The sequence below is a fragment of the Aethalodelphis obliquidens genome, unplaced genomic scaffold (genome assembly GCF_003676395.1).
Source record: "Aethalodelphis obliquidens isolate GAN/ISIS:26980383/991018 unplaced genomic scaffold, ASM367639v1 scaffold72, whole genome shotgun sequence".
Classification (NCBI taxonomy): domain Eukaryota; kingdom Metazoa; phylum Chordata; class Mammalia; order Artiodactyla; family Delphinidae; genus Aethalodelphis; species Aethalodelphis obliquidens.
The window spans coordinates 4,096,817-4,115,792 of NW_020838016.1; the positions used below are offsets into that span (position 1 = coordinate 4,096,817).

At 37.5% G+C, this 18,976-nt stretch overlaps 1 protein-coding gene across 2 annotated transcripts in view; it reads right to left on the reverse strand.

Moving 5' to 3' along the window:
* Positions 1-18,976, reverse strand: part of STAG1 (STAG1 cohesin complex component) — a 431,541-nt gene that overhangs the window by 117,031 nt on the left and 295,534 nt on the right. For both annotated transcript variants that reach the window (XM_027091619.1, XM_027091620.1), the window contains one exon: positions 14,848-14,971. In XM_027091619.1, the coding sequence (XP_026947420.1) occupies positions 14,848-14,971 (124 nt within the window). The remainder of the gene's footprint in view (positions 1-14,847; positions 14,972-18,976) is intronic.

An 18,976-nucleotide genomic window follows, 5' to 3' on the forward strand; every position in this document is an offset into this window, starting at 1 on the left:
ATATATACCACATCTTCTTTATCCATTCCTCTGTTGATGGACATTTAGGTTGCTTCTATGTCCTGGTTACTGTAAATAGTGCTGCAATGAACACTGTGGTGAATGTATCTTTTCAAATTATGGTTTTCTCTGGATATATGCCCAGGAGTGGGATTGCTGGGTCATATGGTAGCTCTAGTTTTAGTTTTTTAAGGAACCTCCATACTGTTCTCCACAGTGGAGGTACCAGTTTACATTCCCACCAACAGTGTAGGAGGGTTCCCTTTTCTCCCTCTCCAGCATTTATTGTTTGTAGATTTTTTGATGATGGCCATTCTGACCAGTGTGAGGTGATACCTCACTGTAGTTTTGATTTGCATTTCTCTATTAGTGATTTTGAGCATCTTTTCACGTGCTTTTTAGCCATTTGTATGTTTTCTTTGGAGAAATGTCTATTTACATCCTCTACCCATTTTGTGACTGGGTTGGTTGTTTTTTGGATATTGAGCTGCATGAGCTGTTTGTGTATTTTGGAGATTAATCCCTTGTCGGTTGTTTTGTTTGCAAATATTTTCTCCCATTCTGAGGGTTGTCTTTTCGTCTTGTTTATCGTTTTGCACAGCCTTTGCTGTGCAAAAGCTTTTAAGTTTAATTAGGTCCCATTTGTTTAGGAGGTGGATTGAAAAAGATGTTGTTGTGATTTATGTCGAAGAGTGTTCTGCCTATGTTTTCGTCTAAGAGATTTATAGTATCTAATTTCATTCGTTTACATGTAGCTGTCCAGTTTTCCCAGCACCACTTATCAAAGAGATTGTCTTTTCTCCATTTTATATTCTTGCCCCCTTTGTCATAGATTAGGTGACCACACGTGCATGGGTTTATCTCTGGACTTTCTATTCTGTTCCATTTGATGCAATTTTAAATGGGGTTGTTTTCTTGCTTTCTCTTTCTGATAGTTCATTACTAGTATATAGAAAAGCAACAGATTCCTGTATATTAATCTTGTGTCCTGCAACTTTACTTAATTCATTTATTACTTCTAATAGTATACTGGTGGTCATTTTAGGGTTTTCTATATATAGTATCACGTTATCTGCAAACAGTGACAGTTTTACTTCTTCCTTTCCAATTTAGATGTCTTTTATTTCTTTTTCTTCTCTGATTGCCATGGCTAGGACTTCCAATACTATGTTAAATGGAAGTGGCAAGAGTGAGCATTCTTGTTTCTGATTTTAAAGGAAAAGCGTTCAGCTTTTCACTGTTGAGTATGATGTCAACTGTGGGTTTGTCATAAATGGCCTTTATTATGTTTACATATGTTTCCTTGATATCAACTTTGATTAGAGTGTTTATCATGAATAGGTGTTGAAATCTGTCGAATGCCTTTTCTATGTCTATTGAAATGATGATGTGGTTGTAGTCTCCATTTTGTTAATGTGGTGTATTACATTGACTGATTTGTGGATATTAAACCATCCTTGCATCCTTCTAGTAAATCCCAGTTGATCATGGTGTATGATCCTGTTTATATATTGTTGAATTAGGTTTGCTAATATTTTGTTGAGAATTTCTGCATATTCATCAGATATTGGTCTGTAATTTTCTTTTTTTTGGTAATATCTTCGTCTGGTTTTGGTATCAGGGTAATGGTGGCCTCATGGAATGAATTCAGAAGTGTTCCTCAATTTTTTGTAATAGTTTGAGGATAGATAGTAGCTCTTCTTTACATGTTTGGTAGAATTCCCCTGTGAAGCCATTGGGTCTTGGACTTTTATTTGCTGGGAGCTTTTTGATTACTAATTCAATTTCACTACTAGTGACTCGTCTGCTCAGATTATTTCTTCCAGATTCAGTCTTGGAAAAGTGTACGTTTCTAGAAATTTACCCATTTTTTTCTAGGTTTCCAATTTGTTGGCATATAACCGTGCATAATATTCTCTTACGAGTTTTTTGTATATCTGAGTATCAGTTGTAATTTCTCCTCTTTCTTTTCTTATTTTGTTTATTTGGGTTCTCTTTTTTTCTTAACGAGCCTAGCTAAAGGCTTATCAATTTTGTTTATGCTTGCAAAAGACTAGTTCTTGATTTCATTTATCTTTTCTGTTGTCTTTTTTGGGGGGTCTCTATTTTTATATTTCCTCTCTGATCTTTATTATTTCCTTCCTCCTGATGACTTCGGGCTTTGTTCTAACTCTTTCAGATGGTAGGTTAGGTTGTTTATTTGAGATTTTTCTTGTTTCTTGTAGGCCTGTATCACTATAAACTTCCCTCTGAGAGCTGCATTTCTGCATCCCATAGATTTTGGCAAGCTGTATTTTTATTTTCATTTGTCTTGAGGTGTTTTCTGATTTCCTCTTTAATTTCTTCATTGACTTTTTTTGTTCTTTTTTTAGTAGCATGTTTTTGTGAAGGACCACATGCTTGTGTTTGCAAAGGAACTTTTAAAATAAAAACATAAATGGACTCGTGTCAATTAAGTTTGTGCCCAGTGGGCTGCAACAATTGCCTGGTGGGTACATCGATGGAAAAAGGAGTCTACTTCAGATGCAAAAATGGGCCAGAGCCCAAGAGATAACCCAGAAGTCTAAGGATGTAGTACAATCTTGTGATTCTTGTCAATATACTCAAATCATCCAGAGAGAAGAACTGGGACACATTAACCAAGGACTGGGACTCACCTGGATCTGGCAGATTGTTCACATCAAACCCCTGACGACCAGCCACAGGCAAAGATGATGCCTCACTGCCATAACACCTAGTCAGGCTATTGTATAGCTACTCCAGTCTGGCATGTGGATGCTGAAACATAGCTGTCCTTGAATAAAATTTATGTCATATTTTTGGATACCCCATGGGACTTCACTCTGACCAAGGAACATCCTTCACTGCCCAAGCAAGACAATGGGCACACTCTCAGGGACTATGGCTACTAAACACTCCAGTGCAAGGAAAACAGGCACTGCAACACACGTTGGGAAATACTGAGTTTGGTTGTGGTGGAAGTGGACTAGGCAGCCATGTGCTTAGGCTGTGCCTGCAAAATCACAATCTCAACATGTCATTCATTCTTCTTTTTTCCTGTTGGAGTGTACGTCTTTGGGGTGATCTGCAGTTCTGCCTACGATTGTACCCCAGACAGGGCCCCTTGATTCTAGTCTGGATATGATACTTACCTTGGGGAACCTCCCTCCTATGGGATACCACAAAGGTGGGAGATGAAATCAAGGAGTATCAGGGTGCTAGCGAGGGTCCTTCTAGTAGTACTGGGCACACTGACCCTTTCAATCAGGTGGGTGACGTTAACAGACATGTCAAGTTTGTGCAGTCCTTCCCTAGACTGGTCAACTGAGGCCAAAAAGTTTGTGTCAAGCCACAAAGGCACTGGGTGCCCACAGAGGAGGTAACATCTGGCTTGGGTTGCAATACCAGGGCAGCTAGTATCACAAGCAGTAGACCAGAGTAGCTCTGGCCTGAGAAGATTCATGAAGTGGGAGAGGAGTAGAAACATTAATCTTTCCTCTTCTCACTCCTACAGAATCATCTGCTGTGTCTGTTACAACAACAGCCACAGTCAGAGGAGGCAAACTTAAACAATGCTGGGATTTGTCATCACAGAATGAATTCCTTCTTGTTCCGCATTCCCACTGTAATGGCCTGGCTGACACAAAACTCCTCAGAACTTCCTCAAGTTGTCAATGGGTCAAATAGCTGGGTCACTCATTTGATACAGGCCCAGAAGCAGGCATGCTCCGGAGTCTCTTACTTTAATATTTCCTATGATGTGACAGAAAAAAAACCCTGTACAAGAATGCTTATTACTGATCTATACCAACATTTTGGACTTGGATGCCCAGTATGTAACTTTTCTCTCCCTGCAGCCACATGGTAAAAGCAAGCCAAGGCTGTATATAACTGGACTAGTCAGCATTATCCGAACAAAATCCCTGACATGTGTCCCCTGCACCCCTCAGGGTTATGTACTTCTCTGTGGACCCCAATGGGCAATAGAATGTCTGCCTCCAGGGGAAGGATTGCTGCCTCAGAGTTCTAAGGCTGACTGTCCATGTCAGCAACTGCAGAGAGGGCTGAAAAGGACCCCTTCTGCTGATGTATTACAAAGTGGCTCACAGTATCCTCCTGGGAAGACAAACTAACCACTGGTTTCATTCTGCTATCCAAATTCTAATACTGGGAATAGGTATGCAGGCCCTAGAAAAAAATGGGTGTACAACCTGTCCTCAACCATAGCAGAAATAGCTAACACTATGCCCAAGCCATCCAAGCCAATGAGACTCACTGAACTCACTAGTCAAGGTGGTGATGGATAACTAAATAGCCCTCAATTACCTGCTGGCAGAACAAGGTGGTGTTTGTGTTATTGTCAGCATTTCTTACTGTGTATACGTCAACAATTTGGGGAAGCTGAAAACTGAGCTGATGAACATCCATGCTCAGGAGGGATGGTTATCAGCTGTACACACACAGTCTCCCCAAACTCACAATTTGACCTCTTTAGCTGGCTTAATGCACGTTGAAGACCACCCTCTAGGGTGGCTTGACTGTCTTCCTGGGTCTGGCTCTCCTAACGGGCCTGGTAAAGTGCTGTTTCCTAATGACAGGAAGGCTCTATGAACACTCCACATCCAAACAGATTGTTCTGGGACCCTGGTGAACCCAATTCTGCCTTCAAGTTTGGGGTGGGTGATTGACATGCTTTATCTGCCATGTCAGTGGTCGAGCAGGGGTGAGGGGTAGACTGTTGGGAAAGGCAGTCTCCTGTACAGTGTTTTGACCCACACTTGGCTTTACAGGAAGAGGCCTTGGGTCTGGAATACTTCCTTATCAAGTAATAAGAGTCTTCATGGACTGTGCTGGGTTTATCACCTTGTGTGGGAATATCACTCCCGTTTTAGACCCAATGTGCATTCTTTTGTTCTGCTTAAGTGTGTGCATCATATGGCACCTGGCCAACCCCACTATTAAATCTGTCCCCTGTGAGGACAGAATAGGGTCCTTAGTTCTGTGGCACAAGAGGGGTGCATGAAGGGCAACTGCTGGACCATGGGGGACTGACACTACTGAAGCTAATCTTGCTCTGTCCCTTCTCCATATGAGTAAAGCATTGTTCCATCCAATGCTTGACTGTGTTGTGTTTTCCTTGGTGATCAGTATGCAGTGGGCAAAGAATTTGAACTTCTACTTCTAGTGATCGGCAACAGATGTCATTTGCTTGACATATACAGAGCTAAAAGGTTTTTGGTAAACTTGAGAAACAGAATATGGGATGAGTGAACACAAAGATGAGGAAATGAAATGGACTAACTGAAAATAAATCCCACCCAAGCACTGAGATTTTGATATAAGTAATCAAGCATTTGCAAGAAAGTAGAAGAATTGTACACATAAGCTAAAAGCAAAAAACAGTACAGTCATATTTACAAACTGGAAAGGACAAAGAAAGGTAATCTAGTGTCATGAGCATAAATACAAAAAGAGAGTAAGATACGTAGTGCAGAGCACAGAGATTACTAAAGCTGTATCTAAATTAGACCTATTCTGTGTCACCCTCAATGTCAGAACTAAAACCAATGGGTAGGAATTTAGAAATAAGTTTTGGTCAACAGAAAGATGAACTGAATTTCTAATAACTCCTTTAGCTGTTAGAGATTGTCCGTCTTTCTAATGACCAAAATTTAATACTGCAGAACTTATACAAATTGGCAGTATGAAAAAAGTTTGTCTTATTTATAGGAGGGTAGACTAGGTTATAACCTCTAAAATTCTAAAATCAAGACAGAAAGAATATCAAATCATTATGTTGCATACCTTAAACTAACACAATGTTAAATGTCGATTATATCTCAACAAAAATGGAAAAATGCAATTGATAATTAAAATGTAATTTTTTTAAAAATGAGAAGAAATTTTATCAGCTCATTTGAAAATGCACAGGATGAGTCTGAAGACAGAGGTTACAGCCTATACAATGAACACTTTCAACCAGATGATTAAAAGAAGAGAAAGGAAATTACTTCAATCTTCAGAGAAAAAAAGTACAAGGTGATCAGAAAGGGAATGACAAAAAGGAAAGTTTAGAAATAAATATTTAATACTTACACTCTTTTCTAAGTAAAGCAATTGGAGATCACAGGAGAGGTTTATAACATCATCCTATTGAAAACACTACTTACTCCTTAAATCATTTTACCAACAATGTACAGGAGAAACCTACCTCTTCCTTTATCTGGACAGAGGATTTCTACAGACAGACACAGTTTAGTGATTTGTTTTAAATTGATGTTTGTTTATTTTTTGATAGGCCACATCAAATTGGTGTTTTCCCCAGAATTTGTGGACATACATAAGTTCTGTTAAAACTGGTAATTGTTACTGTTATTGAAATTCAGTAGAATACTCTATTAGGGAGGTGAGGAGAGGAGGAAAACTGGTATGGTAGTAGTAGGGAATAAAAATGAAAGACTTTAAACTTATTTCTACTAAAAAGCTTGTCTGCTTGGATTTAGTAGTATGGATATGCCTGCATGAGGGCACAAGGTGTAATTCTAATATCTCTCACACCAGTAAAATTTAATTGGATGCATCTGAGATGAGGCTTAGATGTAAAGGTCCCCAGTACCACATGAGGACTGGAAAAAGAAAACAAAATCGAGTTTGGGATTTATTACTATAGACAAAAGAATCTGAATTGATAGGGGAAATAAATATATTCAGGAAAAAATTCACTATGTACACACTAACTGGATTTTCCTTCAAATGAGGTGGGAAATAAGAATCCCTTTTAATCCTCAATTAAAAATTAGTCACTGAAACTGACCAACCAACTTATGATGATCTCCCTACACTCTGAACGCTCTTTTATAGCAAAAATGGCCTATAAAATTCCCTTGGGAACTTTCATTATAATTTATGTGATTTTGTGGTTTTCTTTGATAATACTTAGCACACTACTATTTAATAAATAAATGCTCGGGGAACCGGATCAACATGGCGGAGGAGTAGGACGTGGAGCTCACCTTCTCCCCACAGATACATCAAAAATACATCTATGTGTGGAATGACTCTCACAGAACATCTACTGAATGCTGGCAGAAGAATTCAGACTTCCAAAAGAGCAAGAGAATCTCCATGTAACTGGGCAGGGCAAAAGAAAAAGAGAGAGAAAGGAATCGGGAATGGACCTGAACCTCTGGGAGGGAGCTGTGAAAAAGGAAAGGTTTCCGCACACTGGGAAGTCCCCTCAGTCCCTCTGTCCACTGGCGGGGACAGAGGGGTAGCTTCAGAGCCTTGGAGGAGAGCACAGCAACAGATGTGTGGAGGGCAAAGCAGAGACAGATCTGCACAGGTCGATGCTGACCGGCACTCCCCAGCCCGAGACGCTTGTCCGCTTGCCTGCTGGGGCAGGTGGGGGCTGGGTACTGAGGCTCGGGCTTTGGAGGTCAGACCCCGGGGAGAGGACTGGGGTTGGCTATGTGAGCAAAGCCTGAGGGGGGTAGGGTGCAGGGTGCCAAAACTGAGGGAGTCTGGGAAGAAGCCTGGGCCCACCAGAGGCAAGGGACCATTGTTGGGGGGCATGAGAGGAGAAGGGTGGGCCCGCCATAGGAGCGTCTTTCTCTGCATGCTCACAGGCAGCAGGGCACTGCCTATATGAGCTCCAGGGGCAGGCGTGAGCCATGGCTGACATCTTGGACTCCAGAGGCAGGTGCAGAACGCTGCCATTGCTGCTGCCACTGCCAAGGGTCCTGTGAGCGGGGGTGCAGATCACTGCCCTCACCTTTCCAGGAGCTGGCATGGCCCGCCACTGCAGAGGGTCCCATGAAGTGGGACCAACTTCCCCGGGAGTGCGCACAGCCAACCACCGCTGACAAGGGTCCTGCAACCCGGTGCCAACCACTACCCCCACCTCCAAGGGGTGCGCAACACACCACTGCCGCCTAGGGTCCCAAGATCTAGGGCCAACTTCCCCAGGGACACATGACACACATGTGTCTTCCCCAGGGACACATGACCTGCTGCCGCCATTGCAGAGAAACCTGCGACCGGGAGCCAACTCTTGCTCCCGCCTCCCTGGGAGCGTGCACCTGCACACCCCGATCAAGGGGATAACAGCCAGCACATGCTAAGAAACAGACAGCAAGCATCCAAACCAAAAACAGCACTCATGTCAAAAAAATACTGAACCCACACAAGCTACACAGGGATTCTCCTGCTTATAAATAGCCCTCCAAGACCACAGTAGATAATTTTTTCTCCTGAACTCACAGAGTAAGAGAAATATAAGCAAAATGAAAAAGCAGAGGAACCACTCTCAGTTAAAAGACCAAAAAAATTTGCCTGCAGGAACAACGAAAAAGACCTCCTCAGTCTAATAGACACCGAGTTAAAAAAGGAGGTAATGAAAATACTGAAGGAATTAAGAAAGGCTATCAACAGAAAGGCAGATTACTGTAAAAAGGAACTTGAAACTACAAGGAGGAGACAATAAAAATTAGAAAATTCATTTGCTGAGACAAAAGCTGAGCTCAAGGCAATGAACAGCAGAATGAATAATGCAGAAGAAAGAATAAGTGACCTGGAAGACAGACTAATGGAAATTACCCAATCAAAACAGAAGAGAGAAAGCCAAATGAAAAAAAAAAAAAAATGAAAGCAACATAGGAGATCTACGGGATAATATAAAGCAGGCCAATCTATGCATAACAGGGATTCCAGAAGGAGAAGAAAGAGAAAAGAGGATTGAAGATGTATTTGAAAAAATTATGGCTGAAAATTTCCCAAACTAAAAGAAGGAAACAGATATCCAGATACAGGAAGCACAGAGGGTCCCAAAGAAGATGAAGCCAAACAGACCTACATCAAGACATATTATAATAAAAATGGCAGAAGTTAAAGATAAAGAGAGGATTCTAAAGGCAGCAAGAGAAAAACCAAGAGTTCTTTACAAGGGAACCCCCATAAGACTATCAGCTGATTTCTCTACAGAAACACTGCAGGCCAGAAGGTCATACAAAATATATTCAAAGTCTTAAAAGAGAAAAATCTGCAACCTAGAATACTCTACTCAGCAAGATTATCATGTAGAATAGGAGGAGAAATAAATAATTTCTCAGAGAAGCAAAAATTGAAAGAAAACAGCAATACTAAACCTATCCTGAAAGAAATATGGAAAGGTCATCTCTAAATAGAAAAGAAGCAGCAAGAAGAAATAGGAAGGAGGAAATCACAATTAGAAAGTAAATCACTTAAATTAGCCAGTATAGAGATCAAAAAGAAAAAAAAAAACCCTATTTGTGAAAGCAATGATAAACACAAGGAGCAGCAAAGGGATAAACATGAGGATGTAAAAAGGGACATCAAAATCATAAAATGTGGAGAAGGAGAGTAAGAAAATGCAGATTCTTTTTGTTTTTTTTAAATGTGTTTGAGCCTATATGACTACCAGTCTAAAGCAAGCATATATGAGAAGGGGTTAACATACTTGAAAACAGGGCAACCACAAATGAAAAACATACAATAGATTCACAAAAACTGAAAAAAGAACACAAGCATAAAATAAAAGGAAATCATGAAACCACAAAAAGAAAAACAGAAAAAGGAACAAAGAAGAAACAAAGAATCAACTGGAAAACACGGTTCTAAATGGCAATAAATACATATATATATCAATAATTACCTTAAGTGTCAATGGACTGAATGCTCCAATCAAAAGACAAAGAGTGGCAGACCGGATAGAAAAAACAAGAGTCTACAATATGCTGCCTGTAAGAGACCCACCTTAGGGCAAAGGATACACATAGATTGAGAAAGAGGGAATGGTAAAAGATATTTCATGCAAACGGAAATGACAAGAAAGCAGGAGTTGCAATACTCATATCAGACAAAATAGACTTTAAAGCAAAGGTTATAAAGAAAGATAAAGAAGTACACTACATAATGATAAAAGAATCAATACAAGAAGACGATTTTGTACTTATCAACATATATGCACCTAATATAGGAGCACCTCTGATACATAAAACAAATACTAACAGATATAAAGGGAGAAATTGATGGGAATACAATAGTAGGAGACTTTAACACCCCACTCACATCAATGGACAAATTTTCCAGACAGAGAATCAACAAGGTAACAGAGGTCCTAAATGATACAATAGTTAGACTTAATTGATAGTTTCAGGATACTACATCCAAAAAAAAAACAAACACCACCACCACCCCACAAAAAACAGAATACACATTCTTTTTGAGTGCACACAGAACATTCTCTAGGGCTGACCACATCCTAGGTCACAAAACTAACCTCAACAAATTTAAGAGTACAGAAATTATTTTAGGCATTTTCTCTGACCACAATGGCATGAAATTAGAAATCAACCACAGGAAAAGAAATGAGAAAAGAACAATTAGTTGGAGACTGAATAACATGCTACTAAAAAACCAATGGGTCAATGAGGAAATCAAAAAGGAAATTAAAATATACCTTGAGACAAACAACAATGAAAACACAACCATACAAAATCTATGGGACACAGCAAAAGCAGTTCTTAGAGGGAAGTTTATAGTGATACAGGCCTTCATCAAAAAACAAGACAAATCTCAAGTAAACAACCTAAACTATCACTTAAAAGAATTAGAAAAAGAAGAACAAACAAAACCTAAAGTCAGCAGAAGGAAGGAAATAATAAAGATCGGGGAGGAAATAAATAAAATAGAGATTAAAAAAAGAAAAGGAAAAAATAACAAAACCAAGAGCTGGTTCTTTGAAAGGGTAAACAAAATTGACAAACCTCTAGCCAGGCTCACCAAGAAGAAAAGAGAGAGAACCCAAATAAACAAAATGAGAAATGAAAAAGAAGAAATATCAACTGATACCGCAGAAATACAAAAACATAAGAAAATACTATGAACCATTATATGCTAACAAATTTCACAACTTAGAAGAAATGGATAACTTTCTAGAAACATATAGACCACCAAAATTGAATCAATAAGAAATAGATAATTTGAACAGATCAATCACCAGAAGTGAAATAGAATCTGTAATAAAAATACTTCCTACAAACGGAAGTCCAGGACCAGATGGCTTCACAGGTGAATTCTACCAAACATACAAAGAACTTACACTGATTCTTTTCAAACTCTTCCAAAAGACTGAAGAGGAGGGAACACTCCCAAAGACATTCTATGAAGCCACCATCACCCTGATACCAAAAGTAGACAAAGACACCACCAAAAAAGAAAATTATAGGCCAATATCTTTGATAAATATAGATGCAAAAATCCTCAGCAAAATATTAGCAAAAAGAATCCAACAACACATAAAAAAGATCATACACTATGACCAAGTGGGATTCATCCCAGGTTCACAAGGATGGTTCAACATATGCAAATCAATCAGTGCAATACAGCACATTAACAAAAGAAAAGTCAAAAACCACATGATTATCTCAAAAGATGCAGAAAAAGCATTTGACAGAATTCAACATTCATTCATGATAAAAACTATTACCAAAGTGGGAATAGAGGGAACATATCTCAACATAATTAAAGCCATTTATGAGAAACCCACAGTCAATATAATAATCAACGATGAAAAGCTGAAAGCCTTCCCACTAAAATCTGGAACAAGACAAGAATGACCACTCTCACCATTTCTTTTCAACATAGTATTGGAATTCTTAGCCACAGCAATCAGACAAGAAAAAGAAATAAAAGGTATTCAAATTGAAAGGGAAGAGGTAAAATTGTCACTATATGCAGAAAATCCTAAGGACTCCACACAAAAACTACTAGATCTAACAAATAAATTCAGCAAAGTAGCAGGATAGAAGATTAACATTCAGAAATCGGTTGCATTCCTTTACACTAACAACGAAATATCAGAAAGGGAATGTAAACACCTTTTAAAATTGCACCCCCCCCCCAAAAAAATCGAGGAATAAACCTGACCAAGGAGGTGAAAGACTTATATGCTGAGAACTATAAAACATTAATAAAGGAAATGAAAGAGGATTCAAAGAAATAGAAAGATATCCCATGCTCTTGAACTGGAAGAATTAACATTGTTAAAATGGCAATACTACCCAAAGCATTCTACAGACTTAATGCGATCCCTATAAAATTATCCATGACATTTTTCACAAAACTAGAACAAATAATCCAAAAATTTATATGGAACCATAAAAGACCCAGAAGTGCTAGAGCCATCCTGAGGAAAAAAACAAAGGCATAACTCCCCAGACTTCAGACAATGCTACAAAGCTACAGTAATCAAAACAGTGTGGTACTGGTACAAAAACGGGCATATGGATCAATGGAACAGAATAGAGAGCCCAGAAATAAACCACACACCTATTGTCAATTAATCTTTGACAAAGGAGGTAAGAATATACAAGGGGAAAAAGAAAGTTTCTTCAGCAAATGGTGCTGGGAAAGTTGGACAGCTGCATGTAAATCAATGAAGTTAGAACACACCCTTACACCATGCACAAAAATAAACTCAAAATGGCTTAAAGACTTAAACATAAGACAACATACCATAAAACTCCTAGAAGAGAGCATAGGCAAAACATCCTCTGACATAAATTGTACCAATGTTTTCTTAGGTCAGACTCCCAAGGCAATACAAATAAAAACAAAAATAAACAAATGGGGCCTAATCAAACTTGCAAGCTTTTGCACAGCAAAGAAAACCATAAAAAAAAAAGAAAGACAACCTACCAAATGGGAGAAAATATTTGCAAATGATGCAACAGACGAGGCTTAATCTACAAAATATACAAAAAACTCATGCAACTCATCAACAAAAAAACAAATAACCCAATTGAAAAATGGGCAGAAGACCTTAATAGACATTTCTCCAAAGAAGACATACAGATGGCCAATAGGCACATGAAAAGATGCTCAACATCACTAATTATTAGACAAATGCAAATCAAAACTACACTGAGGTACCACCTCACACCAGTCAGAATGGCCATCATTAAAAAGTCTACAAATAACAAATGCTGGAGAGGATGTGGAGAAAAGGGAACTCCTACACTGTTGGGGGGAACTGTAAGCTGGTACAACCACTATGGAGAACAGTATGCAGGCTACTCAGAAAACTAAAAACAGAATTACCACATAATCCAGCAATCCCCCTCCTGGGAATATACCTGAACAAAACTATAATTCAAAAGATACATGCACCCCTATGTTCATAGCAGCACTGTTCACAATAGCCAAAACATAGAAACAACTTAAATGTCCATCGACAGAGGAATGGATAAAGAGGATGTAGTAAATATATACAATGGAATACTATTCAGCCACAAAAAGAACAAAATAATACCATTTGCAGCAACATGGATGCAACTAGAGATTGTCATACTAAGTGAAGTCAGAAATAGAAAGACAAATATATGATACCACTTATATGTGGAATTTAAAATATGGCACAAATGAACCTATCTACAAAACAGAAACAGACTCAAGTTGGGCAGGGAGAAGGATGGACTGGGAGTTTGGGATTGGTAGATGCAAACTATTACATTTAGAATGGATAAACAACAAGGTTCTAATGTATAACACAGGGAACTATATTGAATATCCTGTGATAAACCATAATATAAAAAAGAATGTACATATGTGTATAACTTAGTCACTTTACTGTACAGCAGAGATTGGCACAGCACTATAAACCAACAATACTTCAAAAAAAAAATTTAAAAAAAATGCCAAACCTATAAAAAAATAAATTGCTCTGAGCTGTCTAAAAAAATCAATCAATCAATCAATCAATCAATAAGTAAAAAATGCTCCACAGGCTAATAATGGTAATATATAGAAAATAAGTCTTAGACTATTACCAAAATTACTGTAAAAGTCTAAGAATATAATTGCATTTAAAAAGATAAAATGAAAAAAAAAGATAAAATATCTTCTAATAGTTATGATACTTTTAACAATTCGAATAATGGAATATAACATCTTTTAAAAGAAATCATTGTTAAGATTTCTTTTTTGTGTGTGAAAATCTGGCAATTCAAGTTATAGAATGTCAGGTCATTCAATATAAAAATTCCAGCAATTTATCATTCCTATCCTTGGTTATTTAAGGATTACATACTCAGGACTTAATAATGTGAGATTCCTTTTAAGTCAGAGCCTTTTCTAAGAGAGTGGAAGTAGAGACAGATTTTAAGACCAGATATTCTAGAATCCAACAAATCTATTCAACTCTGCTAAAACATTCTACTACGATATGACCTTAGAGAATTCAAAATAAGAAAGCTTATTTAGTTCCTATATATTAAGAGAAACAGGAATCTCTTTTGATTCCAAACTAGAAAAAAATTATAATTAGCTTATTGAGATACTACATTCTCTTAAAATTTAGATGTACCAGGTTGCCAACCTTGCTTTAAGACGGCATTACAACTAAGACACGGTTTTCACACATATGCTGATGTCTCAAGTTTCATCACGGCCACAAGTAAATAGTATTCAGCTGTATCATCTTAAATTTCCATATTATTATAAAGCTTGAGAAAAACCAACCAATGTCATCTTTTTTTTTTTCTTTTTCTTTTGCGGTATGAGGGCCTCTCACTGTTGTGGCCTTTCCCGGTGCAGAGCACAGGCTCCGGACGCGCAGGCTCAGCGGCCATGGCTCATGGGCCTAGCCGCTCCGCGGCATGTGGGATCTTCCCGGACGGGGGCACGAACCCATGTCCCCTGCATCAGCAGGCGGACTCTCAACCACTGCGCCACCAGGGACGCCCCCAATGCCATCTTAATTCCTAGCTTTCTAGAATTAATATTAGGACAAGTACATCTTCTATGAAAGCTGAGAACAGAGTAACTTACCCTGTCATGAAGAGTCCAGCCAACATATTTTAGGTAACTGTCATTTAGGAAGGCATCACTATACATTTTCATCCATACTCCAATTTCTTCAATACAAATGGCTCTAATCTCAGCAATAGCATCACTAGAGAAGGAAAAAAAAGAGTCAAACCTCTGATTAATATCCAAAGCTAGAAAGTACTTCATACTCATTTTCAGCAAGCAATAGATATAATATTATCCAAATACCATTTTTATATCTGCCCTCGCAAAGGTCTCCAACTTGAATATCTTCTATTTTTTACATGGCTTCTATGAAATAAAAACCACCAATACCAAACAAAAAAAAAAGCTTCTGGAAATCATCTTATTTTGACTCAACTGCTCTATTTTCAATGGACTAGGAAATGACATTTGGAGCTTTCTGAAAGCCTCACAATTATTATGGGATCAATACACATGTTAAAACTTCTGAGGAACCAGAGTATCAACATCCAAATACAGGATAATGGAGAACTCAAAACGTGTTTCTCTAAATAACTGTGACTCTTTCTAAGCTAGTACACATCTAAAGAATTAAAAAATAATTTTCATGAACAAAAAATTAGTATCTATGAGGCAAAATTGTAGCAGCCTGTATTATTTGAAAATGTACAGTAGTTTACAAAACCAAGTCCTTGAAGTAACTGCACAGGGAAGAAGAATAATTCACATTTAGTCACAACAGAACAATCCTGGTGACCACACTATGAAGTGGTAGCAGAACGAACCCCGAAAGTCAGGTCTCTGGCTCTGTGCCCAGACAGCTTTTCACCTCACCATAAGCATCTACTACAACCCTCCTGGAATTACTTCTACTCTAAAATCTGTGAACCATGAACAAATACAGTGTTAATATTTTTACCTTATCTTTCAACAGGATAATAACTCTGGCTAAAAACACCCCGTATTATACAATTAAGATAAATCCTTTCTTTTGTAGATCAATCTTAAAGGTTTCTGAGTTACCATACATGAATAATTTTTAATTCTCCAATTTACACAAGGCAATCATCTGTCAAGGAGCTTTCCTTAGTTTCTCTTTTGTGATAAAATGAGTACTAGTATTCTAATATTTAATTCTCTGCTCTAATAAATCTTAGTTCCTTCTAAGTCCATGTCATTGCTTAAAGAATAAAAATGTGAGAAACTTTCTCTTTCAAAACCATACTACCAATTACAGTCTTTAGTTTTCCTACACTTTCGCTGTTGTTTATACCTTTTTCTCATGGAGAGATTCTATAGCACAGAGGCTAATGATACAGACTTTGGAGTAAGACATCCTGAGTTCAAATCCTGACTCTGCTATTTACTAGCTGCAAGTTATTTCCTTTTTTTTTAGATTTCCTCACCTGTAAAACAGGGATAATAACTGAACCTAGACCTCACAGTGACTGTGAGGATGAACTCACTTAATAAAAGTATCAATAAAATACTTAGAACTGTGCCTGGTACCTACTAAAACTTTCCATCAATGTTCATTATTATAATCTTTTAATTGTCATCAATCTAGACACTCATAGATGATACAATATAAAAAGTAGCTTAAAAACTGTGAAAGAATGTTCCTTGGCCTTTAAAATAATGAATGTGAATGGTTCAAGGGTATTTCTTTTTTTCTAAATATGAAAAATTTCAGACATTACAAAGTTATTATGCTTTAACTTCATATATATAGTTTTACATATTTTGAAACTTTACATACATTATATCTTATAGGCTTCCTCTCCAATTAGATTTTTTCACAAACCAGTTTTGCAATTTATACACACTGATTCATATAGCTCCAAGTCCAATATATTAACTTTAACTGATGTTCAGTGTTCCTTTCTATAAATAAATTACAAATTACTTATACATTCTCTCAGTGGCAGATATTTAGGTTGTTTCCAAGTTTTTGATTTTATTAACAATGAATGGCATAAGCATTCTCGTACATGTCTGCTTGTGTAAGCGTTTCCCCTAGGGCAGTGTTTTTAAAACAGTGCATTACTACCTACCAGCACATTATGAAATAAATTTAGTGAGTGGGGAAAAAAAAAAGTATTTGGGATAGAAAATACTAAAATGCTTCACATGGGGTAAGGCAAGTAAGTATTTTTTCTTGGAACATCTGTGTACTTGATGTAGGAAATGGTCAGTCAAGTCTGTGAGACACTGTTGTTATACTTAGAAGTGAAATTTACTGGGTGAGAAGGAATACACATCTTCACCTGAATTAGATATTAACAAATTTTTCCATATAGTGCTTTCATCCCTACCTGTCACTTGGTATTGTTCTACTATTTTATATAAATTTCCACTTCTAAGAACTACAAGTTCATATACTTTGTCTTCTACTGGGCTGTACAAATTAAAAAAAATAACAACAGCAAAAATAAAACAAAATAAAATAGCTCCCCTCCAAAACCAAAACATAACCACAAAATCCCCAAATCCCAAAGATCAATTACACTTATTCTCTGCTAAAATACGCTTGTACAAACCAATCAAAAAAATTAAAGCAAACAAAACCAGGCTGAGTTTTTTATTACACAAGCTCAGAGAAGTAGGGTAAGGACACAATGAATAGGTATGGTATTTTGATTAAAACTATAGTGACTACTAAGTACAGTAACTCATAATACATAGCTCAATCATTCTTCCATTCATTACCATTGGTATTACCATTACCTCTGGTATTGAGATTATAGGTGGCTGATTCCTAAGGCTAGAGAATATAAAGGTTTAGCTTTATTTCAGTAGGAAAATATTGCTCAAAATCTTTTTTTATAACCATTTCTATGTCTAAGCCTAACCTCTAATACCTTTTTCTCATGCTTATTAGACTGCCAAAAGCTCATGTTCTTGAAACACAGTTCTTCTCTGTAAGCACTGCCAACATTTAGATACAGCTTATCTTCTTGGAATCCCAGTCCTTGTCTACTTCAGATGCTAGTCTGATGCCTCCCACTTTAACTTAAAATTTTTTTCATATCCTTTTTACATCTACAATTTGACTATGTATGTAAGACAGCCCATTCTACTACTATTAAAAGTCCCTAGGTGATTTTTCTCCTATTTGGGTTTTGGAGCTCTAATCTACTTTGCTTGCTGATACTACCCTATTAATCATTCTCTACATGTAACTATATTATGTAATTACAGACTATACAGTAAAATAAGAATTTCTTTGTGGTGGTCTTAAAATGTCCACAAATTTTCTGTTACTATTCCTTTGGTGGAGACACATGCTTCTTTTCTTGAATATGGGTGTACTTATTAACTTGTTTCTAATAAATATAATTCAGTGGAAATGATGAATTTTGGCATCTGAAGCTAGGTCAAAAAAGACATAGTGACTTTTCCTTTGCTCTCTCTCTTGGATCAGTCTCTCTCAGGAAAGCCAACTGCCATGTCTTAAGGACATTCTAGCTGCCTTATAGAGAACTCAATGTGGTGAGTAACTAAGTCTTCTTCCACCAGCCATGTGAGTAAGCCGTATGAGAAGCAGATGCTCCAACCACAGTCAAGCCTTCAAATGACTGCAGCCTCAACCAAAGTCTTGACTGCAATCTGATGAGAGAACTTAAGCCAGAACCCCTTAGCTAGGCCACTCCCAAATTCTTGACCCATAGTAACAATGAGATAATGTATAGTGCACCAAGTTTTGGGGTAAGTTGTTATATGGCAAAAGATAACCAATAGTCTTAGTTTTACTGTTATTGAAGGCCTTTTACCAATTGAGCCATAACCAATCTTCTTTTAGTTTGGTCTATGAATGAGTTCTTTAGTCCAAATAGCTCAACTGCACACATTACATGTCTGTGGTGACTCCTACACTCACAGTGCCCTTATTCCACTCTGATTACCTACAATGATTATTCTTTCAAGCTCTAGTAAACTTTCAGGTCTTCCATGATTCATGGCACATCCTCTTATTACCATAGATAGCTTTCTTCTTGCCTTCTAGGAACTAACATTCTATTTAAGTAAATGAAGTACAAAATGAAAATGCAGTATATTTCTAAATATCCCTGACTTACTCTCTCTCTCTCTCTCTCTCTCTCTCTATATATATATATACACACACACACACACACACACACACACACACACACACACACACACA